The 24,987-nt window shown below is 42.5% G+C and overlaps 2 protein-coding genes across 3 annotated transcripts in view; one reads left to right on the forward strand and one right to left on the reverse strand.

The window, feature by feature from the left end:
• Positions 1-6,947: 6,947 nt before the first annotated feature.
• The window catches only part of NRDE2 (NRDE-2, necessary for RNA interference, domain containing), a 51,870-nt gene continuing 33,830 nt past the window's right edge, over positions 6,948-24,987 (forward strand). For both annotated transcript variants that reach the window (XM_046008409.1, XM_046008410.1), the window contains exons 1-2: positions 6,948-7,086; positions 24,158-24,266. In XM_046008409.1, coding sequence (XP_045864365.1) covers positions 7,023-7,086; positions 24,158-24,266 — 173 coding nt within the window. In that variant the 5' untranslated portion in view covers positions 6,948-7,022. The remainder of the gene's footprint in view (positions 7,087-24,157; positions 24,267-24,987) is intronic.
• Positions 15,046-17,482, reverse strand: LOC123944778 (ubiquitin-conjugating enzyme E2 K-like). Its single transcript, XM_046010124.1, has 3 exons — positions 17,475-17,482; positions 15,822-15,842; positions 15,046-15,736 (listed from the first exon to the last, which is right to left on the reverse strand). The coding sequence occupies exons 1-3, from the start codon at positions 17,480-17,482 to the stop codon at positions 15,202-15,204; spliced, it is 564 nt and encodes a 187-aa protein (XP_045866080.1). The 3' UTR covers positions 15,046-15,201.

Genomic DNA, 24,987 nt, shown 5'->3' on the forward strand with positions numbered 1-24,987 from the left:
AACTTAAGAAACGGGAAGAAAATGTGACCACGTGCTAAATTAGAGGTGGGGGGTTAGCACGTGATGATTTGCTATATTAGTCTGTATCTTTAAACTCTTCTGGGAGACTCAAAAGGAAAATGTATCTTCTTCTTCTTCTTTTTTTGTAAGATCCAAATCTTTTAGCTTGCTGATGATTGAAAGTGATGTTTGCCATCAACATCTGTCCCACCCATCATTGTCTGTCCCACCACAGGCTGAATACACCCTCATGAAACCAAGCCCTGGAGTTGCTGCTCTTTTTTTTTTTTTTTTTTTTTTTTTAATATTTTATTTATTTGACAGAGAGAGAGATCACAAGTAGGCAGAGAGGCAGGCAGAGAGAGAGGAGGAAGCAGGCTCCCTGCGGAGCAGAGAGCCCAATGCGGGGCTTGATCCCAGGACCCTGGGATCATAACCTGAGCCGAAGGCAGAGGTTTAACCCACTGAGCCACCCAGGTGCCCCAGATGCTGCTCTTTGATCTGCAACTTCACAGGCTTGTCTTACAGGGATCTTAGGTAATTCATGCTCAGTATTGATTGCTGTGTGCTGGCTTAGTTAATTGCTCCTTCCTTTTTTTTTTTTTTTTAAGATGTTATTTATTTGACACACACACACAGAGAATACAACAGGGGGAGTGGGAGAGGGAGAGTGAGAAGGAGGCTTCCTGCCAAGCAGAAAGCCCAAAGCCATGGGGCTCGATTCCAAGACTTTGGGATCATGACCTGAACAAAAGGCAGAGGCTTAACCCACTGAGCCACCCAGGCACCCCTTAATTGCTCCTTTCTGATTTCCAGCAATCCCTAACAGCTTCTTTCATACTCTTCCCCCATCTAATCCATTCTCCACTCTGCTACAGAGTGGGTTTTTCTTTCCCCCTAAGACACAAATATTTGACATTCCCTTGCTTAAAATCTTTGAAAATAAGGTTCAAATTCCTTAGCATGGTGCAATCCCAAGATGTGATTCCTGTGCAAATCACCTGTTAACACAGACGCAGGGGGTAAGGCTCTGTCCCTAATAAGACCGCTCTCACCTTCTATGACAGCCACAAGTTTAGGGCTGCCTGGGTGAACCAGCACTCATGACAAAATGGCTCCAAATTCACGGGGTCCCTCAGACACCCAAGGTATGATAATTTGCTACAACAGAACTCTCAAGAAAGTGCTATATTTATGATTATCCTTTTATTATAAAGCATAGAAATCAGGACCAGCCAAATGAAGAAATGCATAGGTGAGTTCTGGGAGCATCCTGCCTGTAGAACTTCTGGGCACTTTCTTCATAGTATCACCTTCCCAGCTCATCGATGTGTTCATCAACCAGGAAACCCATTGGAGAATTGGTATCTGGAGTTTTATTGGGGTTATATTATGTAGTCATGATTGGTTGCATTATTGGCCATGTGACTAAACTCAGCCTCCAACCTTATCCTCTCCCTGGAGGTCAGCTGGCTCAAAACCCCAATCCTCCAGTCACATGGTTGGTCTCACGAGTGATCAACAGCCTGAGTCATCTTGTTGGCATAGACCCAGGTGTGGTCAGGAGCAGTTGTGAAGAACAAAGAATCACTTGGTAAATTCCAAGGATGTGGTGTTTGCCTCTGAGGAAGGACCAGGGACAAGGACGAAGTTTTTTACTATACCTCACATGGCATCCTTTGTGAGGAACTGGCCACAGCTTCTCTTCCTTCACAGCAACCACACAGCTCCGGTTGAGGGTTCTCAGACACACCTGGCTGTTTTCTCATTTGGACTCCTGCCCTTGTTATTTCCCCTGCCTACCTTGGTTTTGTCCTTGGTCTATTCAGTGAACTCCACCATTTGTCAAGACCCAGGTGAGCAGCTTTACTTCCATGGAGCCAGACAGAGAGAGTTAACCCCCCACCCCCTGCGTCACTAGTGCCCCTTGTTCATTTATAGATTATCTTCGCACTTACTCTTCAGGCCAGAATTATTTGCTGGTGAGTCGGTATGTTACTGTTGGCATGTAGTATCGTGACTTTGTGAAGTAATGCTTTGTGGAGCTTTCTTTTTATTATTTGAAGTTATATTTGTCTTCCTAGAAAGTGTCCTTATGTTCACCGCCATTTTGCCACCCCACTCCTCATGCCCCAACAGGGGGCATCATCATGAACGCCCCTCTTGAGGAACTCCTAGGTGGTTGGGTCAGTTCGGCATCTGGCCCTTGATTTCAGCTCAGGTCATGGTCTCAGGGTCGTGAGATTGAGCCCTGTTTTGCAGAATCTGCTTGACATTCTCCCTCTCTCTCTGCCCCTCCTCCACTCATGGGCTCTCTCTTTCTCTGTCTAAAATAAATACACCTTAAAACAAACAAACAAAGAAACAAAAACACCTAATCAACCCATCCCCTCTTGGCCACTGGCGGATAATCTACCATTTGCAATCTTGTGACTCACATCCCATCTGGCCATTCATGTTTTAGAAAACTCATGGATAAAGTCAGGGGTGCCTGGGTGGCTCAGTGGGTTAAGGCCTCTGCCTTTGGCTCAGGTCATGACCCCAGGGTCCTGGGATGGAGCCCCAAATAGGGCTCTCTGCTCAGCAGGGAGCCTGCTTCCCTTCCTCTCTCTCTCTGCCTGCCTCTCTACCTACTTGTGATCTCTGTCTGTCAAATAAATAAAGCCTTAAAAAAACCAAACTCATGGATAAAGTCAATGAGATAACACATTGGAGGTTTGCTAAATATCTAGAAATAGGAACGGTTAAGTATATTGTGATTCCATTCACTGGATGACAATATTATACATCTAATACATGTTTATGGCATTTGTATAAAACAGAGCGATGCTTACATTAGGAGGAAAAGTAATCACAACTATGATGAAAAAATATACCCATAAAGAAGATACCAGAAAAGCAGAAGAGAAAGAAAGAAAAGGCCTGTGTAGACATACTCTGAAATAGTATTTGTCTTTGGACATTGGAAATATGGATGATTATTCTGCATTTTCTTCATATATATCTGCATTTAAAACTTTTTCTGTATCAAGCATGTATTGAATGCTTAAAATGGGAAAGATACTTCTATCTGCATTCCTACACAAATGGGCAAAAGGTGAAACCAGTTTAATTTAGATACTTTCACCGGAACTGGGAATTTATAAGGGGAAAAAAAAATCCACACTTTTGTTTCTTTGGGCTGTGACAGGAGGCCGTGAAAAGAGAGGTGTAGATGGGAAGAGAAGGGAGAGGCGATACTCCTGCCTCATACTTAAAAGATAAGCGACCGTGGGCCAGAGAGACAAAGTCAACAAGATAAAGGAGTTTTTAAATGGAGACTGAGGCCAAACAAGTTCTTAATATGTCACTTTTCTAGTCAAAGAAAGGCAGCCCAAATAGTGGAGATTTAACTCTGCTTATTTAAAAATTATTTTAAAAAAGAAAGTTTATTGTTGACTTCTTCCATTTCAATAGAACTATAAAGCATATGTCATTTTGTGGAAGAATTCTTATGACAACAAAAGCTGAAAATCTTTTCAGGCCATTTGGGGAGATGTACCAGTTTAAGAGTTCGCTATTTTGGGTGCCTTGGTGACGCAATCTATTAAGCATCTGACTCTTGATTTCAGCACAAGTCATGATCTTAGGGTCTTAAGACCGAGCCCTGCATCCTCCCTCTCCCTCTGCCCTTCCCCCCTGCTCAAGTGCTCGCTAGCTTGCGCGCTCTCTCTCTCTCTCTCAAAACCATTTTTTGTTGATTGTAAGAAATCCCTGCCATGGGCCCTGGAAATACCCAAAGTCAATAACAACAATAATAATAACAACAGTTAAAGTGAGCTCTTTCCATGCACTCTGGAGTGGATTTTCCTATGGAGAAAAGACTAGTTGAAAGTTTACTTTTACTTTCATTTTATGATAGAGTTTGCAAGGATCCAGCAAACTATGGCCATGGGTCAAATTGACCCACTCCTGATTTGTATATATCCCATGGGTTAAGAATAGTTTTTACCTTTGTAAAGGTTGGAAGAAACAGAAAGAATACTTTGTGACATGTGAAAACTGTATGAAATTCAAGTTTCCATGTAGTTGCCACAGAGATGGGTATGTCCTGCTAAGTCTAAAATACTATGTGACTCTTTTTAGAAAAAGTTTGCGGACCAACAGTTTAAAAGGTTAGTGTTTAATTTATTCAAACAACAAATTCAAAACCTTGTTGTGTTCTTAAGCTTTTAAAAAACCAGGTGATAGGGGCGCCTGGGTGGCTCAGTGGTTTAAGCCTCTGCCTTCGGCTCAGGTCATGATCCCAGGGTCCTGGGATCGAGTCCCACGTCGGGCTCTCTGGTTGGCGGGGAGCCTGCTTCCTCCTCTCTCTCTCTCTCTCTGCTTGCCTCTCTGCCTACTTGTGATCTCTCTCTGTCAAATAAATAAATAAAATCTTTAAAAAAAAAAAAAAAAACCAGGTGATAGTTAACACTTCTCTGAAATCTCCACCAACACAATCAAGATACAGAATATTTCTATCACTCTGAAGAGATTCTGCATCCCTCCCTCTGCTCCCACAGCCCTAGGTAACCACTGATCTGCTTCTGTTACTATATATTAATTTGCATTTCCTAGAACTTTATATAAATAGAACCATATATTAAGTACTCTTATGTCTGCCCGGTTTTCACCCAGCCTACAGATTTTGAGATTCATTCATACTGTTTGTATATTAGTAGTTTGTTCCCTTTTATTGTTTGCCTTTTAAAAAAAGTAAACTTTTGGGGGCGCCTGGGTGACTCAGTCATTAAGCATCTGCCTTCGGCTCAGGTCATGATCCCTGGGTCCTAGGATCGAGCCCCACATCTGGCTTCTCGTTTGGTGGGAAGCCTACTTCTCCCTTTCCCGCTCCCCCTGCTTGTGTTCACTCTCTTGCTATCTCTCTGTCAATTAAATAAATAAATAAAATCTTTAAAAAATAATAAAAATTGAGGTTTTGAATTTTTAGTTTACAAATTCTATATTATAGAACATTTCTACATTTCAGCAAAAAAGGCCAAAATAGTACATGTACACATTATTTCTTTTACAGGTACTTCAATTACCTGTCAAATATTAATTTTTATAAAGCTAAGTAATTATACTAACACATATAGTAAACTTTAAATTCTCTTAGATGTTCTGAAACTCAGCCTAAATTACATGAGATTTCAACTTAAAATCAAAGGTTTATATCAGTTACTCAATTATCTGCTTTATTTTATTTTTTATTTATTTTATTTTATTTTTTAAAAGATTTTATTTATTTATTTGACAGACAGAGACCACAAGGAGGCAGAGAGGCAGGCAGAGAGAGAGAGAGGAGGAAGCAGGCTCCCCACTGAGCAGAGAGCCCGATGTGGGGCTCCATCCCAGGACCCTGGGATCATGACCTGAGCCGAAGGCAGGTGCTTTACCAACTGAGCCACCCAGGTGCCCCATTTTTTTTTTAAAGTTATTTATTTATTCTTTTTAGTAATCTCCACACCCACTGTGGGGCTCAAACTCATGACTCTGAGATCAAGAGTAGCAAGTTCTTCCGACTGAGTCAACCTGGCACCCCTTGAGTACCCTTTAAATTTTTCTTAAAAGGAGGGTCTCTTAAGCCAAATTCTCTCACACATTTGTAGCACAGAAAATATCTAACATGCCCAGATTTCCTTTTGATTACAGAACCAATTCTGTGATTTTTTTTTAAGATTTTATTTATTTATTTTACAGAGATCAGAAGTAGGCAGAGAGCCAGGCGGAGGGGGGTGGGGGGTGGGGAGCAGGCTCCCCGCTGAGCAGAAAGCAGGACCCTGAGATCAGGATCCTAGCCAAAGGCGGAGGCCCAATCCATTGAGCCACTCAGGCACCCCTCTGGGATGGTTTTGATTCTCCCACGTGTTCCATATTATTTTTCTGGAGTAGAAAAATATGAAGCATTGAAGACTGTCATCATTCCAGTTATGCAAAGTGATTGGCTAAGGAGGCAGATGTTGCCCCAACTAACTGGGGTAACTTAGAGCCAGAGATTTTGGTAGAACCTGAGTTTTCTTAAGTTGCAGACAGGCAGTTTTACCACCCTTACCATTATACCCCTCCTTTTAAAAAATACTATGCCCGGTATTCTTCAAAGCATGAAGGGTGCTCATTTTGGACTCATACGAGGTCTGTAGCTTTCTCAAGTACAGCCTGTTCCTTGATTAGATTTGTAACTATTTATACTATATCTGTATGTATATATATATATATATATATACACACACACATATATATGCATATATTTTAGACTTTATTGGACAGAGAGAGCACAAGCAGGGGGAGCAGGAGCGGGAGCGGGAGAAGCAGGCTCCCCGCTGAGCAGGGAGCCGGAGTTGGGCACCATCCCAGGGTCCTGGGGTCATGTCCTGAGCTGAAGGCAAAGGCTTAACCCACTGAAGCACCCAGGCGCCGGGTGGTAAAGTGAATTCGGTCATCTCACTTGGGTTTGAGATGGATCTGCAGTCACAACTCATATAATAGCTAACTTATCAAGTGCTTCTCGTCGGCCAGGCACAATTACAACTAAGTACATTAACTTACAATGCTCACTTAATCTTATGAACATTTTGCAGAAGAGGAAACAAGTTTACAGAGTCTGATTACTTTAACCCAATAGTGATAATGTGAGTTCAGGGGTCGAACTAGGATCCAGCTCCTGCTACTTTTGGCTTTGAACAATTCTACTTCGGGGTCTCTACATTTTCCCGATTCTCACAGAAGTCCTCAGGTATCCATTTCAGGGAAGTGGCTCCGCCCCGCCCCGCCCATCCTCGCCCCGCCCCGCCCATCCTCGCCCCGCCCCGCCCCTCCTCGCCCCTCCTCGCCCCGCCCCGCCCCTCCTCGCCCCGCCCCGTCCCGGGTCTGGGACGAGTTTAAAAAAAAAACAACAAACCACACTTCCCAGAGTGCAGCGCGAGCGCGAAGGCCTCACTATCGGCGTCCGCTCTCCGGCGCCATTTCTGTAGAGGGGAACGGCAGTGTGGCCTGTAATCATGGCGCTGTTCCCGGCCTTTGCGGGCATTGGTGAGGGTCCCAAGAGCGGCAGCGCCAGGAAAGGTAAGCCTTCAAAAGGGATGAATCACTTGGCGGGCATACAGCGGAGTTTCTCAGTCCTAGGCCTGGGCCCTTGGCTTGCATTTGTTTATCCACCTCTATCCCAGAGTTCTCCGCGGCGCTGCGAAGACTTCTGGGAAGGGAAGCCTCCTGGCCCTGTCCTGGCTTCGGCTTTGGGTTGCACAGCAACAGACGGAGTAAGAGAGACGGAGGAGAGCCCCTGGGGCTGGGGCTTCGATAGTGTCATGCTCTTGGACCCCATTTTTGCTTTGAGCCTCAGTTACTTCACCTGTGAAACGGAGATAATAGTATTCCACATCTCAAGGAGATTTCTGATGCAAATGCTGGATGTTCTTATTACATCTTTCTTCCTTTCCCGTTTTACTTATTTCTGAACTTCTTAGTGGGTTCATAGCTTTTTGCCGACCTAGAGCTAGGGATTAGGATCCAAAGCCTAATCGAACGCAGTTTTTCTCCAGAGGGGCACAGATGCAGGGAATCAGAACTGTTTATTGAGGGTCGCCAAGTGATGGCATTCCATATTCTATTTTGCCTTAAACATTCCCAGGCTATCTGCATTATTAAAGATTGCGACAGGGATTGTCATTTAAAGTAATTAATCCTTGGGTGCCTGGGTGGCTCAGTGGGTGAGCCTCTGCCTTCGGCTCAGGTCATGGTCTCAGTCCTGGGATCCAGGCTCTCTGGATCAGCAGGGAGCCTGCTTCCCCCTTTTTCTCTGCCTGCCTCTCTGCCTACTTGTGATCGATCTCTCTCTCTCTCTCTTTCTTTCTGTGTGTCAAATAAATAAATAAAAATCTTTTTAAAAAAGTAAATTAATCCTAGATCATGCACTTATGTGGCAGAGTCCAATTGTGTCTAATACCTCTTTTATATCCTCTCATAGTTCCTTCACTTCTTTTTTGGTAATGCTGTTCATAATTTTGAGTAATTTCTTATATAATTAGTATAAGTTTTGGATGTTCTTTACTAGACTGTAACTTCCATGTGGTCAGGGATAGTGTCTATACATTGTAACATACTTTGATCTGAGCATAAGCTAGAGTATAGTAGGTGTTCAACAAATGGTTGCTGAATATACAGACCTGTAATAGGTGATGTGGGAAACAAAGGCAGGAGAAAAATTATTAAATTTCCTTACTACCTACAGCGCATTGACAAGTCCTTAAAACAAGTAGAGGGCTCTTCCTCTAGGAACTCCTAGAACTCAATGTTCTAGAACTAGGAACTAGGAACTCAATGTTTATATTTTGCTAAGGTCAAAAGGCCCTGGAAACCTTGCTTCCAAAATTCGTTAGCGACTCAGGCTATCCCTAACTCTCTCCCCAGCTTGAAAGTATATAGTGGGCCACTCATCGTGACCCCAGTGCAGCTCTTTCTGCCCAAGGGTCCTGTCCCCATGCTTTAATAAAACTAGCTTTTTGCACCAAGGAGTCTCAAGAATTCTTTCTTGGCCCTCATCTTTGAACCCTAACTTCTTCCCTACATCAATGTTTATTTTTAAAAGGTAACAGAAAAGGTGAGATGTTACAGGTGTCACAGGTGAACTACAGGAATACTGACTTCTGAGAGGAGGTTCAAAGAAGGTTTATTTAGGAGATAACTTTGGCAATGGGTCTTCATCAAGGTAGGATTTGGACAGATGGAGATAGTGGAAGGACATTCCAGTGTCTTCAAAGAGATGCAGGAAGAAAACTGTGTGACCTATGCAGAAAATTGCTGATAGCCCAGTTTGTTTGAAAACACAGAGGCATAAAGGGGAATCCTTTTGGGAAATGTGGCTGGGACTGGTGGTGAGGGAGGGTGGTGACTTGAGTAACAGGTCAGGGGTTTATCCTTTATTTGGGGAGGGTGAGATGAAAAGTTTACAGGGGAGTGTCACCCTTGTCATTTATCTTAACCAGTATTTATCGGACATGTTCGGGCAGTCAATGGCAGTATAATGTTTGTAGGAGAACTTTTTATGCAGCACTGTAGTTTTAAAAAATTTGAATATTATCACTTGATGAAATTAACTGTAGTTCTTTAATATCATCTGATTTCCAGTCAGTGTTCACATCTCCCAAGTTGTCTAAAAAATGGCCTCTTAATGCTACTTCAAGTCAGGATCCCCAAAGGATACAACACTGTAATTTGTGAATGTATCTCTTAGGTGTTTTTAAAATATGAAACGGTTTCTCCTTCCCCTCCATTTTCCCTTGTGATATATTTGTTGAGGGAAATGGGTCATTTGTCCTTTAGACATTTCCCACCAGATCCTCCTGGTGATACTTAGCATGCTTCTCTATCCCTGTATTTCCTGTGAGCTGGCAATTAGATCTAGAGTTAATTAGATTCAGATATAATTTTCTAAATTGAAAATACCTGGTCAGGGTATTTGCTGTTGACTCCAGTCAGGAGGATGGGCTGTCGAGTTTTCTTTCAGAAATGTTAAGCTTGATCAGTGATTTCTTGGTCCATCCTGACTTAGGCATTATGGAGCTGCCCATCAGTCTTTTACCTAATGATCTTTGCAGCCATTTATAATTATTGCTTAGAGGCATTATTTCTTTGGGGTCACAAAATAGTTATTTTCTAATTTAAAATTTTCCTCCTATATTAGCATCAGTTATTCTATAAACTTCCTGTCAACACTACTGCGATACCTTGAAATAGAATTCAGGCAGGAAAGATGGGATGAATGGTTGATTCTTTTCCCTTTTCAGTGTTCAGAAAATGAGTTGGGGTCCCTGCAGCTTTTAGAGGTCTCAGATCCTCTTCATTATGAACTCTTGAATTTTTAATCCTTGTATTTCAATCCACTGCACATACTGTTTTTCTTATGCTCGAATTGTCCCATCTGTGGCTACTGGAAGCCTAATTAAGTTTGGTGTGTGTCTTTTTGACATGACCCAAATGTCTTAATTACTTCCTTGCTTTCTGGCCTAAAAGGTGCCCAGAGCTCATCACTTACATGTTTTGTTAGGGCCTGGAATTGGCTGTCTCTAAAAAACATGGTTTCTTTTAGTGGAAAATGATATGGGAAGGTTAAAACCACAAGTTGGTGTCTGGAGTACCAATTGTGCTGGGTTGTCATTACTTCTAGACATTTTGGTCAAAACCTAGTCAAAACCAGGAAGAAGTATATCATGAATTCACCTTGGTATTTCCAGGCCGAATTTAAGATTGTGAGATTTTTACTTTATTTCTTTTTATAATTTAATTTGTGATTTATACATACATTTGTCATTTAATTATTTATTTTTCTTTCCTGTGATGCTGAAAATCTTAGTTCCTGGGCACCTGGCTGGCTTGGTGGGTGGAGTGTGCGACTCTTGATCTTGGGGTTGTGAGTTTGAGTCCCATGTTGGGTGTGGAGGTAAAAAAATAACATCTGTTAAAAAAAAGTCTTGGGGCGCCTGGGTGGCTCAGTGGGTTAAGCAACTGCCTTCAGCTCAGGTCATGATCCTGGAGTCCTGGGATCAAGTTCCGCATCGGGCTCCCAGCTCCGTGGGGAGCCTGCTTCTCTCTCTGACCTTCTCCCTTCTCCTGCTCTCTCTCATTCTCTCTCTCTCAAATAAATAAAAATAAAATCTTAAAAAAAAAGTCGTAGTTCCTAATGTGTATATGTTCAAAATAACCGTAGTAATATGATTAATACTCAATAGTTCAATATTTCTTTGTGGTTCTTTTTGTCCTTAGGATGTATCCTGCAGCAGATGTGTGGTCAAATGGCCGTGTTTTAAAATCACTTGAAATAATTCTCTGTCATAATTTTGTCACCAGTTTGACATATAGTTAGGTATAGTTGTTTTTAATTTTTAGGGATTGCTTTTTTTCTTGTTTTTGAATTGATCCTGTTTTATAGTGTTCTGAAACATTTGCATGGTCCTGAGGTTGAAAATGTAAACCAGGTATATTCAGAGAAAAAAAAAAGGCTTTCATTTCTGTTCCTCCTGCCTGCTACTTTCTTTTTTCTATGGGTTAGAATTTTAGTCAATCAATGATATCCTTCCATTTTTTTCTCAATACAAGTAACTACATTTCTTTCTCTACCTTAAATGCAGACTGTTCTACATTTTATTTCTTTCACTCTCTCTCTCTCTCTTTTTTTTTTTTTTTTAAGATTTACTTCTTGGGCGTCTGGGTGGCTCAGTTGTTAAGTGCTCAGCAGGAAGCCTCCTTCTCCCTCTTCCACTCCCCCGCTTGTCTTCCCTCTCTTGCTGTGTCTCTCTCTGTGTCAAATAAATAAAATCTTTTAAAAAATAAATATTTACTTCTTTATTTTAGAATGAGAGAGAGCTCGAGCAAGCAGAGGGAGGGGCAGAGGGAGAGAATCCTGAAACAGCCTCCCTGCTGAGCACAGGGCCTGATGCGGGGCTTGATCTCAGGACCCTGAGACCATGACCTGACCTGAAATCAAGAGTCAGACACTTAACCAGCTGAGCCACACAGGCACCCCACTGTTATATGCATTTTTTAATTTTTAATTTGTTTAAAAAATCTATTTATTTTAGAGAGACAGCACAAGATTGGGGGGGCAGAGGGAGAGGGAGAATCCTTTTTTTTTTTTTTTTAAGATTTTATTAGAGAGAGAGAATGAGCAGGGGAGGGGCAGAGGACAACCAGACTTTCCACTGCGTGATGAGCTGGATGTTGGGCTCAGTCCTAAGACCCTGAGGTCTTGACCTGAGCTGAAGTCAGATGCTTAACCCACTGAGCCACCCAGGAGCTCCGTAGAGAGAGAATCTTAAGCAGACACCCCGCTGAGTGCAGAGCCAGACAGGGCTTGATCTCATGACCCAGAGATCACAACCTGAGCTGAAATTAAAAGTGCCCTGTCTCTTTTGCATTTTAGCTGAAATCCCAGAGATAACTCTACAGTCTGTGCCCTCTACAGTATGAGATCTTCCTCATTTCTTTTGACTGATAGAACTCCATCGTGTGATGCCATATGGTTTAATCAGACAGATTCCTATTAAGAACATTTAGACTGTTTCCGTTCTTCTGCTATTATAAATAGAAGCACTGTACTGTTTTTTTAACACATGATGTTACATTAGTTGCAGGTGTACAACATAGTGATTCACCCATTTTATGCCTTATGCTCTACTCGCTGCAAGCCATCACATCACCACGCACCTCTGTTACAGTTTCATTGACTCAGTTCCCTACCCTCTGCCATTTATTCCTGTGATTTATCCATTACATCACAGGAAGCCTGTATCTACTGCTCCCCTTCACCCATTTTGCCCATCCCCCAGCAACCTCTCAGTTCTTTGTATTTATAAACAATTTTGCTTTTTGTTTATGCAGTGTTTTGTAGATTCTATATATAAGTGAAATCATGTGGTATTTTTGTTTCTAAGATTTCATTTAGCATAATACCCTTTTAGGTCCATTTATGTTATCGCAAATGGCAAGATCTCATCCTTTTTTATGGCTAAGTAGAAATTCCTTATTATTTATATTTTTATATACAAATCACATCTTTTTTTACTGATTTGTCTGTTGAAGAACACTTGGGCTGCTTCCATTTCTTGGCTATTGTAAATAATGCTGTAGGAAACATAGGGGTGCATATGTCTTTTCGATTTCTTTGGGTAAATACCTAGGAGTAGAATTTTTGGATTGTATGGTATTTGCGTTTTTAATTTTTTGAGGAATCGCCATACTGTTTTCCATATTGGTTGTACCAGTTTGCTTCCCACTAACAGTACACAAATGTTCCTTTTTCCACATCCTTGCCAGCACTTGTTATTTCTTGCCGCCTTTTTATTTTAGCCATTCTGATAGGTGTGAGGTGGTTTTCTTGGGTTTTGATTTGCCTTTCCCTGATCATGAGTGATGTTGAGCATCTTCCCATGTGTCTGGTGGCCACTTGGATGTCTTCTTTGGAAAATTGTCTATTCATGTCCTTGCCCATTTTTGGTACTTCTTGCCTTACACTGTAAAATGTTATAAAAATGTAAGATTGTTGGGGCACCTGGGTGGCTCCGTTGGTTAGGGGTCTGCCTTCAGCTTGGGTCATGATCCCAAGGTCCTGGGATCAAGCCCTGCATTGGGCTCCCTGCTCAGCGGGGAAATCATCTTCTCCCTCTCCCTCTTGCTCTACTCCTGCGTGTGTTCTCTCTCTCTCTCTCTCTCTCTCTCTCCCTCTCACTCACTCTCTCAAATAAATAAATAAAATCTTTTTAAAAATGTAAGATCTTTAATAGTAGTGCAGACTTTTAATTTAAAAAAAGAAAAAAAACTTAACTGCTAGACAGGACAGACAGGCAGTACCCAAGTGAGTGACAGCAGCTCTGCTCCTCACTCTGGCGGTAACAGTTAAGCATTAGGACAGGATTTAAGTAGGCATCGTTCAGTAAGAGGTTTGAGGGGGGAAATTTAGCAACATTCACTCTTTCAACAAATAGGCATGTAGTACCTCCATTGTGTTAGGAGCAGCAGAGAGCCTCCAGCGTCTGACCCCTCCAATTCTCAAGTTTTCCTTCTGTGCCATCAGACTATTTATTAGGATTTTATACAACATTGTTGCTTGGGTGTTGAATATTTGGACAGAGTTAGGAGGGAAGATGTCGTGTCCGTTCATTTAATCCTCATAACAATATATGAAGCAGGTATATTATCCATATTGGGGAAGGAAACTAAACTCACTTTTTTTTCTCTAAAACCTACTCTTCTTCCTGTTTCCACATATCAGAAAATGGCACCACTATTCCCCCCAAACCAGCACTGAGACCCATACTTTGACTTCTCCTCCTCCCCCCCCCCATTTAGTTGTTCATCCCATCCTTCCAGAAAACTCTTTTCCCATCTCTGAAGTTTGTACCTCTTAATTCCTTCCATGTATTTTGCCCATTCACCCACCCTGTTCCCCTCTGGCAGCCATCAGTCTGTGCTCTGTATTTATAGGTCTGATTCTCTTTTGTTTGTTCGTTTGTTTTTTAGATTCTACATATAAGTGATAGAAGTGAAATTGTGGTATTTGTCTTTCTCTGACTTATTTAATGTAATACCTTCTAGGTTCATCTATGTTGTTGCAAATGGCAAGATCTCACTTTTTTTTTAATGACTTAGTGATATTCCCTAAAGAGAGAAAGTGTGTGTGTGTGTGTGTGTGCGCGCGCGCGTGCATATACACACACTACATCTCTTTTTTAAGATTTTATTTATTTATTTGACACAGAGAGAGTATGAGCAGGGAGGAGAGGGAGAAGCAGGCTCCCTGCCTAGCAGGGAGCTTGATGTGGGGCTCAATCTCAGGACCCTGGGGTCATGACCTAAGCTGAAGGCAGTTCTTAACCGACTGAGCCACCCATATGCCCTACACACTACATCTTTATCTACTCATCCGTTGATGGATGTTTAAGTGCTTTCATCTCTTGGCTACTGTAAATAATGATGCAATGAATATAGAGGTGCATAAGTCTTATTGCATTAGGTTTTCTTTTCTTAGGATAAATACCCAGAAGTGGGATTGTTGAATCCTATGGTATTTATAGTTTTCATTTTTTGAGGAACCTCCATACTGTTTTCCACAGTGGCTGTACCAGTTTGCATTCCTGCCAACAGTGCGTGAGGGTTGTTTTTTTCCTCCACATCCTTGCCAACACTTATTTCTTGTCTTTTTGATTTTAGCCGTTCCAACAGGCGCGAGGTGATGGCTCATTGTGGTTTTGATTTGCATTTCCCGGATGGTGAGTGGTGTTGAGCATCTTCACGTGTCTGTTGGCCATCCAGATGTCTTTGTTGGAAAAATATCTATTCACGTCCTCTGTGCATTTTTTGATTGGATTGTTTTATGAGTATTGAGTTGAATGAGTTCTTTATATATTTTGGTTATTAACACCTTATTAAATATGTCATTTGCAAATATCTTCTCCCATTCCATTGGTTGTCTTTCTGGTTTTTTTTTTTTTTTTAAATTTACACAGACGTTTAATTAGCTTTATATTACAGAGCAGGGATTTTTTTCAGTCTCCAATGTTGCCTAGATAACATCATTAGGCAAGAATGCCAGTTTAAAAGAAATCTATGCAGAATCCTAAAAATAACAGATGTTGATGCTCCTCAAGAAGGGGCAAGCTTGACTATATCAGCAGCTTTCTCTATGCCTCAGTTACTCAGAAGCAATTCTGTTGCAGTCTCTACATCCCATGATTTTGAAGACAAGGCCACTATTACCGCATTCCTATCAAAGCCCATAGCACATAGGTTTTCTATTTTTTTGGTGTATTCTGGACTAGAAACTGGTGCTCCAGCATACACATGTGCCCAAAGTCGAGCTGTCTGTTTGAACATTTCGGGATTTTGTTTGTACTGATTTGCTACTACTGCATCTTGTGGATCATCTGGTTCTGCAGCTGCCAAAAGGGCTTGCAATGACAATAATACCGTGCGGAGAGTCATTGCGGCTGCCCATTGATCTTTCAGGATATCCAAACAAATAGCCCCCGTGACGGAACTAATATTAGGATGCCATATTTTAGTGATAAACCGGACCTTAGGGGGATTAAATGGATATGTTTCTGGTATTTTTATCTCTAGCTGATATCTTCCTCCTTCATATGGTGTGTCTGGAGGTCCTGCTATTTCTCCTCTTAATTCTGTAAAATTCTCGTCTACAAGATCTACTTTAATTTGATTTTTGCTCGTCCGCCTCCTCCGCCACCGCTACGACCACCGCCACCGCCGCCACCTCTTCCACCACCGCCTTCTCCCTCGGCGATTCACACTAGAGCACACGAATGCTGCCACTGCCACCCCGGCCGCCGCGCTCTCCTCAGTGTGGAATCACCTCCGCGCCCGGCCACCAAAATGGCGCCGGGTCCGCGCCGTCTTTCTGGTTTTTTGATGGTTTCCTTTGCAGTGCAGAAGGTTTTTAGTTTGATAGAGTGCCAATTGTTTATTTTTGCTTTTGTCGCCCGTGCCTGACAAGACAGGTCCAAAAAAATGTTGCTAAGACTGATGACCAAGGGTTTAGTACCGATGTGTTCTTTTAGGAACTTTATGGTTTTAGTTCTTACATTTAAGTGTTTAACTCATTTTGAATTTATTTTTGTGTATGGTATAAGATAGTGGCCCAGTTTTGTGCTTTTGCACGTAGCTATCCATTTTCCCAACGCCATTTATTGAAGAGACTGTCTTTTCCTCATTGAATTTTCTTGACTTTTTTGTTGCAGATTAAATGACCATATAAATGTGGATCTATTTTACGCTCTCTATTCTGTCTCATTGATCTTGGTGTCTGTTTTTGTGCCAGTACCATACTATTTTTATTATTACAGCTTTGAAGTATAATTTGAAATCTGGGGTGTGATACTTCCATCTTTCTTTTTCTTTCTCAAGATTGCTTTAGGCTATTCAAGGGCTTTTGCGGTTTCCTACAAATTTTAGGATTATTTTGTTCTAGTTTTGTGAAAAATGCCATTGGTATTTTGATAGGGATTGCATTGGATCTTGCAGATTGCTTTGAGTAGTATGGACATTTTAATTCTAGACATGAACCTAGTGTATCTTTTATACCATTGTGTCATCTTCGGTTTCTTTCATCAGTGTATTACAGGTTTTGGAGCGCTGGTCTTTCACTTCCTCGGTTAAATTTATTCCTAGGCATCTTATTCATTCTGATGCAGTTGTAGATGGGATTGTTTTCTTATTTTCTCTTTCTGATAGTTTGTAATTAGTTTATAGACACACATCAGGTTTCTGTATATCAATTTTGTATCCTGCAACTTTACTGAATTCATTTATTCTAAAAGTTTTTTTGTGGAGTCATTAGGGTTTTCTGTATATAGTATCATGTCCTCTCCAAACAGTGACGGTTTTACTTCTTCCTTACTAATTTGCTGTGACTGGGAGTTCTAGTACTGTGTTAAATGAAAGTGGCAAGAGTGGGCATCCTTGGCTTACTCCTGATCTTAGAGAAAGTGCTTTCAGTTTTTCACCATTGAATATAATGCTGGCTGTGCATTTGTCCTATATGGCCCCTATTATGTGGAGATATATTCTTTATATCTTTATGGGAGTTGTTTTTTTTTTTTCTTTTCTCTCTTTTTTTTTTTAAAGAGAGAGAGAGAGGAGAGATATCACAAGTAGGCAGAGAAGCAGGCAGAGAGAGGGGGAAGCAGGCTCCCTGCTGAGCAGAGTGCCCAATGCGGGACTTGATCCCAGGACCTTGAGATTATGACCTGAGCTGAAGGCAGAGGCTTAACCCACTGAGCCACCCAGGAGCCCTGGCTGGAGTTTTGATCATGAAAGGATATTGAGCTTTGTTCAATGCTTTTTCTGCATCCATTGAGGTGGTGTGGTTTTTATCCTTTATTTTGTTCATGTGTATCATGCTGATTGATTTGTGGATTGTGAACCAAACCTGGAATAAATCTCACCTGATCATGGTGTAGGATCCTTTCAACGTACTGTTGAATTCAGTTCGCTAACGTTCTCTTGAGCCAGGTAGCTCTTCGGTTCACTAGCTTACCCCTGTTCTCACTGCCACTTCCCAGTTTTGGCCGTCCTCACCCCCTGGAGTGACGACAGCCTCCTAAACAGTCTCCCTGTCTCCAGTCCCACCTTCACTCCCTGAATCACTCTCCACACTGTCGGCAGAATGTTAAAGTGGATTTATTTAAAAATACCATGTGCCGGGGCACCTGGGTGGCTCAGTGGGTTAAAGCCTCTGCCTTCAGCTCAGGTCATGATCCCAGGGTCCTGGGATTGAGCTCCGCATCGGGCTCTCCACTCAGCGGGGAGCCTGCTTCCTCCTCTGTCTCTACCTGCCTCTCTGCTTCCTTGTCTGTCAAATAAGTAAATAAAATCTTAAAAAAAAAACTGTTTAAAAAATACTATGTGCCATTTGCTGGTATGAACGCTTTACAAATATTAACTCACTGAGTTGTAACCCTATGAAGCTGGTACTATCCTCTGGGTTTTAAGGAGGAGGAAGTGGAGTCACAGAGCCCATAAGTAACCCGTCTGCGGGCAGGTGGCTGGCGGCCGCAGAACCAGGATCTGAGCTCGGGCAGTCCAGCTTCGAACGTGCGCTCTTGCAGACTGCTGTTCGCCGCTGCCCTTCAGAATCCTGGATCTGACTTTGTCCCTCTGGTGCAGAGCTCTTGAGTGTCTGTCCCTTGCTTTTAGGGTAAGCCCAAACTCTGACATGTTTGTAAGGCCCCCAGCCTCTCCAGCTTCACTGGGCCCCCAGTTGCTCTCCCTCCCAGTGGTCCAGATGTAACAGCTTCCTGCTGGTTTCCAGAGCCCTGCATTACCGCTTTCAAGCCTTTGTACTGCCACTTCTTCTACCTAGATTCTCCCTAGGAGCAGGTTAGCCTCACTCCTCCTCCTGGTCTTGCCGAGCTGTTCTCCCAGGCAGCGTCTTCTGACCCATACCTAGTCCAGATCATGTGCTCCCATTAGACCCTGGGTGTTTTCTTTGTCTTGACATTTGTCACTTTGCATGTAAGTGACTGCAAGTGTGTCAGTGCCCCAGGGTCAGGATGCGTTTGTCTTATTTGCTGTGTGTCCCTAGCTCCAAGAACAGTGCCTAGCTTTCAGTAAGGAAAAAAAACCAACCTGAGTGAAAAAAAGAGAGTCCGAGATTAAGTATTTTGTTAAGAGTTGCACTACCAGTAAACAGTAAAGCCAGTATTTGAACACAGGTCCTTCTAGCTTAGACACTTGCATTATAAATCACACTGTGATATTAGAATGTTGGGATTTGGACTGTTTAAACATTACTTTTGGGATCCCCGGGTCTCTTCAAATTGTAGGTTAACTCCGGAGAAGGGCTGACTTTGGCTGGGTACTCTGTAATCACCATCTTAAAAGCAGTTTTTAGCCACGTTTGCTGGTGCTTTGTGTATAGATGTTAGTGTGCTCAGTTTCCTTGTCGGAAAAGAAGGATTTTGATCAAAATGAAGAGCTTGGCTCGCTCTTATTAAAGGAACAGTCCCCTTCTCTAGTATATATGCTAACTCATTACCGTCAACATTGGAAGTGTCTTCTGAGTTATTCCTGGAGGCATGGTGCTCACCGGAGTTCACGGAAACCAGTAATCAGTGCTGTTTTGTTATAATAGAATGGGCAAGGGGTGAACTGGGATGTTTTATCCGATTGTGATTCAAAAAAAATTTTTTTAATTTAAAATGATTCATGGTGATTTCTTCATCCCTCCATCCAGTGGAATTGAATTAAAGCATTTTCACTAGCAACGGGAAAATAGCATGCTGTTTATCATAAACTTATCATGAACTTATCATAAAAAGGTGTCAACTTAGGGATGTTCATTATATAATTTTCTGTAAAATTACACATGCGTAGTTCTTCCAGATACCTGCCTGATTTTTGTTAGGCGGTGGTTGTAAAGTGGTTTTCTGCCTAATGCTTCTACCCTTCTTATCCTAGGACTGTGTGTGTGTGTGTGTGTGTGTGTGTGTGTGTGTGTAGCAGAGTGCTGATTTCCAGACAGGTTCAATCTATGCTTATTTACTAACCTGCAGGGACAAAAGGTTTGTCAGCCAGTCAGCTTCTCTATCTAAACCCTAGGCATGTTGTATCCTGCTCGTCCTTCTGTAATATGTTATGTCCTGCTTGGTATTGACACAATGATCTAAATACGTATTTGATGTCTATCACAGGAACTTACAAATCGCGGGAGGATGTAGGTAAATATAGAAAAAACCCTTTGCAATCTGATTAATAAATTATCTTTTAATGTCAAGTAACTTCTTCCAGGATACCATGTAACCAAAATTTAATCTAATATCTACATGTATTACGTGAACAGTTAAGTTTATCATTAAGTATAAATCCCGCATGAGCAGAGACTGGCCTGCCTTATTCCCACTGTACCCCCAAAGCCTGGGATGTGCCTGGGCACATAGGCGGTATTCAGTACTTCATCCTTTAATGAGTAAATCTCCATTTACAGTGAAGACTGGAAGAATTAAAATAGTTGTATTTATACCTAGGTAATGGCATGCTTTTGATGATTTCAGATTCCTTCAGTGCAGTCAATTAGGTGCTGGGGATACAGAGATATGAAGATCTGGCTCAGGTCCCCAGTCATTTTATTGACTCAACAAATATTTATTGATTCCAGTTACTTTGTGCCAAGGTGCTGTGCTAGGGGTTTGGGAATACAGGAGTGAGTAGTCATGACCTCTGCCCTCCTGTTGCATTTAGTTTAGAAAGAAAGGAATGGGAGGAGGGTAGGCGAGCTGGAAACTTGGATGCAAGCACTGGAAACCGGTTTGCTGGATTTGTTCAGCTGGCAAAATGTTTTTGTCTTTTTCTTTTTTCCATTCTCACTCCCTACAGTGTCACAGTGATCATTACTAATCTGGTCCCTGTAAGGATTTGAGCTGTTTTACCTTTTGCCTTAGCATAAAGTAGGAAGACTGCCATGCAGATAATGTGATTGTAATGTGAAAATTGCCACGAGAGCCTCATGTACCTGTTGCGGGGAGACTTCGGGAAAACCAGCTCCTTAGTTGAGGGAAGGAAGGGTAGCACCCTGGTGTGGTGGAGAGACCAGATAGAGGAGTGCAGATCCGGTTCAGGTCTGTGCCCTTGGCCCTGTGACTGAACTTCTTTGGGCCCCCTGCTGTTGATCTGTAAGTGAGGGGGTGGTGTCCCATCTGTGCCGCAGAGAGCCTTCTCAGAGCCGCACACCCCCCCCCTCCCCCACCCCGGACCCCCAGGAGCAGCCCTACTTCTGTTGTTCTGCCTGTTGGGCTTCTCCGAAACATTTTGTTTGAGCATGTTTTCTTTGGCTAAAAAGAGTTTTAAAATCTCTAGACTAGATGATCTCCAAAGTTCCTGCATGCCTGGCATCCAATGATGATTACTTCTGACATTCCACGTTCACTACTCCTGTGCTCCCAGGAAGAAAAAAGGCAGCAGCCGCTTCTTGTCAGGTGCAAATACCCTTTGTTCTGACAAAAAGTCATTTGAGTGAGATGAAGGTCACGGAGAAATTCAGTGATGATTTGGGTTAGAACTGTGAGAGTTTTAGTTCTGTGTATACTACTCTTTTTCCACAGTGGTCTTCTATGGCAGAGTCTTAATTGCTCCCTTAAAAACCCTTTTTCTTGTACTTTCTGAAGGATTGAGAGTCACACACTTTGTTGTTTTGACATCTGGGTTTCTTTACGTTTTCTCCAAGCTATCCTCACTATCTACAATATTTATGGAAAAATATACTGGAATCGTTTGAAGCATCTCTCCTTGCATATTGTTTGCTCTATCTTTTCTCACTTTTCCCTTGTTCATGGGAAGATCCAGTTGTGGAAATGATCATGATCTCTGAGCAACAGGAACTATTTTGACCTACCTCTTGCCAGGAGTTAGACCCAAAGGAAGGGAATCAATGTTAGAAAGAAGAAGACAATAGAAGAGTGACTGCCTGAATTGTTGTTCAGCACTGGCTGGGTATGACCTTACACATCACTTATTTGCTTGGAGCCTTAGTCTTCTGTACAGTGGAGACCGTAATACCTTCCATAGGGAGTTGTTTTGGTACTTAAGGATGGAAAGCCCTTTACCTGGTGTTTGGCCTGCGGTAGGCACTTAATAAGTTAGAATCCCTCTCTTCTCCCCCGACTGTTTTTTTAAAAGATTTTATTTATTTGTTTGAGACAGAGAAAGCACGCCAGTGAGGCAGCTGGTGGAGGGGGAGAGGGAGAGGGAGAGAGAATGTCAAGTGGACTCCCTGTTGAGCATTGGGCTCTATCCCATGACTCTGAGATCATAACCCGCACCAAAATCAAGAATTGGATGCTTAGGGGGCACCTGGGTGGCTCAGTCATTAAGCGTCTGCCTTCAGCTCAGGTCATGATCCCAAGGTCCTGGGATTAGGCCCCGTATGGGGCTCCCTGCTCGGCGGGAAGCCTGATTTTCCCTCTCCCACTCCCCCTGCTTCTGTTCCCTCTCTCATTGTGTCACTCTCTGTCAAATAAAATCTTTAAAAAAAGAAAAAGAATTGGACGCTCAACTGACTGAGCCACCCTGGCGCCCCTCCCTTTTCTTTTAATGTACCTTTCCTCTTTAGGAATGTTCCTTCCTTCCTGCCTCCCTCCCCTCTTTTCCACACGTTTATTAAACTCCTCCTGACGCCTGCCAGGCATTGCTCATGGATACAACAGTGAGTCAGACAAAGTACCTGTCATCACAGAGCACATGTTTCAGCATCTCCTCACTAGGATGTGGGAATCATCGGGGACTAGCAGACAGAACATAGAAAGTTCTCTTCCAGCGCAGTCCTAAAAAGGCAACCCAATTAAAAAATGGGCAAAGGATTTGACTATCACTGTTCAAATGTGAATGGTCAATAAATACATGAAAAGAAGCTTCACATCAGTCACCAGGGAAACGGAAACCAAAAGCACAATGAGAAGAGGCTTCACAGCCAGTAGTATATAGGATAGCTGTAATCTCAAACACAGCCAGTAACAAATTGCTACGGATTTGGAGAAATCAGAATCCTTACACATTGTTACTGGGGCTGTAAAGTGGTGCAGCCAATTTGGAAACCAGTCTGGCATTTCCTTAAAACGCTCAACCTGAGTTACCACATGACCCAGCATTCCTCCTGGATATCCAGCCAACAGCAATGAAAACACATGTCCGTAGAAAAACTTACATACTTGAGTGTTCACAGCAGCATTGTTCGCGATAACCAAAACAACGTCCAGGTGTCCATCAGCGAATGAATGAACAAAATGTGGGCTGTCCATAAAATGGAATATTATGTGGCAATAAAAAGGAATAGAACATGGATATATGCCACAGCATGGATAAGCCTTAAACACACTATGCTGAGTAAAAGAAACCAGTTACGAAAGACTGTATGGTGTGATCTCATTTACGTTCAGCGTCCCAAACCAGCAGATCTGTAGAGACCGATTAGTGGTTGCCTGGGGTGGGAGAGCCGGAGATGAGCGATGGTAACTGGTAATACGTATAGGGTTTCTTTTTGGGGTGAGGAAAATGCTCTAAAATTATTTTATGGTAATAGTTGAACAATTCTGATGTGGTTTTTTTGTTTGTTTGTTTTTAAAGTAAATTCTGTGCCCAACATGGGGCTTGAATTCATGACTCCAAGATCAAGAGTCGCATGCTCCACTGACGGAGCCAGCAAGGTGCCCTGTGACCGATTCTAAATATACCAAAGACCACGGGTTGTACGTTTTAAATGCCTGAACCTTGTGTGTAGATTTTATATCCCAGGATGACTGTTAAGTGCAGTTCCCCTTCTGTCTCCGAACCTGTGCTCTGGCCTCATCCTAGAACAAAACAGGTCAACCTCCAGACCCCTCTTGAGGCCCCCTTGCCACCATCATCCCACCATCCCCTGGCTTTTTCCTTTCCTTTACAGTTAAGACTCCTAAAAGGTTAGGAAATAAATAACTTAGAAAGACTTCGTTCTAGAGGAGTTGGAAATTAGTGGATAAGCAGAAAGAGGAAAAATTTTGTACATTTAATCTCACCACCCAGAGATAATCATTATGAACACTTTATATCATTTTAGCGTTAGCAAAGATGACACCTCGTGTTTTTATTTCCAAAGAGGAATACTGTTATAAGGAAAGGCCTATGTTAAGTTACTGAGAACAGAATATTTTTTGAAGAGAAATGTCTTAATCTTCTGTAACGATATTAAACATGGAGGGTTTTGTGCATGATTTGATTTTGAAGCTTTTTGGGATTGTCTGCTTCAGATTTGAGGTCATTCAGTCCTAATACTTTGGAAACATCCCTGCTTCTTAGCGTGTGGATGCAATCCATGAAGCCCCCTTGCTTTTTAAGCCACACTTTTACATGGCTTTTGCTTACGCTGCAGCCTGATCGCACAAGAGGATTTCAGTCTTAAACACTTTTGGGTGTGCGATGAAATGGGCAGTGTTCCCTCTGCCAGTGAAATGAAAATTTCATGACTTCCCTTCGGCCTCTGCAAACTGTCTGGCCGACACCGGCTGGGAATGAGGATGGCAGCTGGTGAGATGGATTTCCTGCTTTCGAAATCACATTGAGCTAATTTCATTGATATTTTCTCCCCATTTTGCCTGCACAGAATTAGATTGGCTGAGCAACCCGAGCTTTTGTGTTGAAGCCGTAACCTCTCTGAGCCAACAGCCTAAGGAGGCCACTGCCCTGGTTTCTGAAGGGTCATCGCCGACGAGGTAGTTTTTCTGAAAGATGGATTTTTCGTTTTTGTCTGTATGTTGTCTGTCGCTGGGTTCGAAAAACACTCCTTAGGAAACCCTGTGATAAAAGAACAAATTACAACTCTTCTTTTTACTCGAACTAATGAGGTGCCCTTTGTTTCCCCTCTCCTCACTCAAAGATTATTTATTCCTCTTTCCCTGCTTTGCCTTTTGTAGTGGCAAGTGTGTGACACGGCGCCAGTAACAAGGCCACGAGGGAAATGGCACCATTGTGACTGTTGAGTAACCTGACTGACCTCGCTAGTAACCTTTAGAATATTGTAACTCCAATGTTCCCTCAGTTGCATTTTCACCATTTTGGGAAAAATGGAAGAGGCTGGTGTAATACAACATCGGATAAAATCTCATGAAAACTTTGGGGACAGCAGAAGGGCACACATCTACACCAAGCTTTGAAAGAAGCTGTGGTAGAGCATTGAATTGAGAAGTGAGCCCTGTCGCAAATATGAACTGGGTTGTCTCATTAAGATGCGGAGCCCCCGGGGGCACCTGGGTGGCTCAGTGGGTTAAGCCTCTGCCTTCAGCTCAGGTCATGGTCTCAGGGTCCTGGGATCGAACCCCGCATCGAGCTTTCTGCTCAGCAGGGAGCCTGCTTCCCCCACTCTCTCTGCCTGCCTCTCTGCCTATTTGTGATTTCTGTCTGTCAAATAGATAAATAAAATCTTTAAAAAAAAAA

Source organism: Meles meles, chromosome 6, assembly GCF_922984935.1.
Source record: "Meles meles chromosome 6, mMelMel3.1 paternal haplotype, whole genome shotgun sequence".
Classification (NCBI taxonomy): domain Eukaryota; kingdom Metazoa; phylum Chordata; class Mammalia; order Carnivora; family Mustelidae; genus Meles; species Meles meles.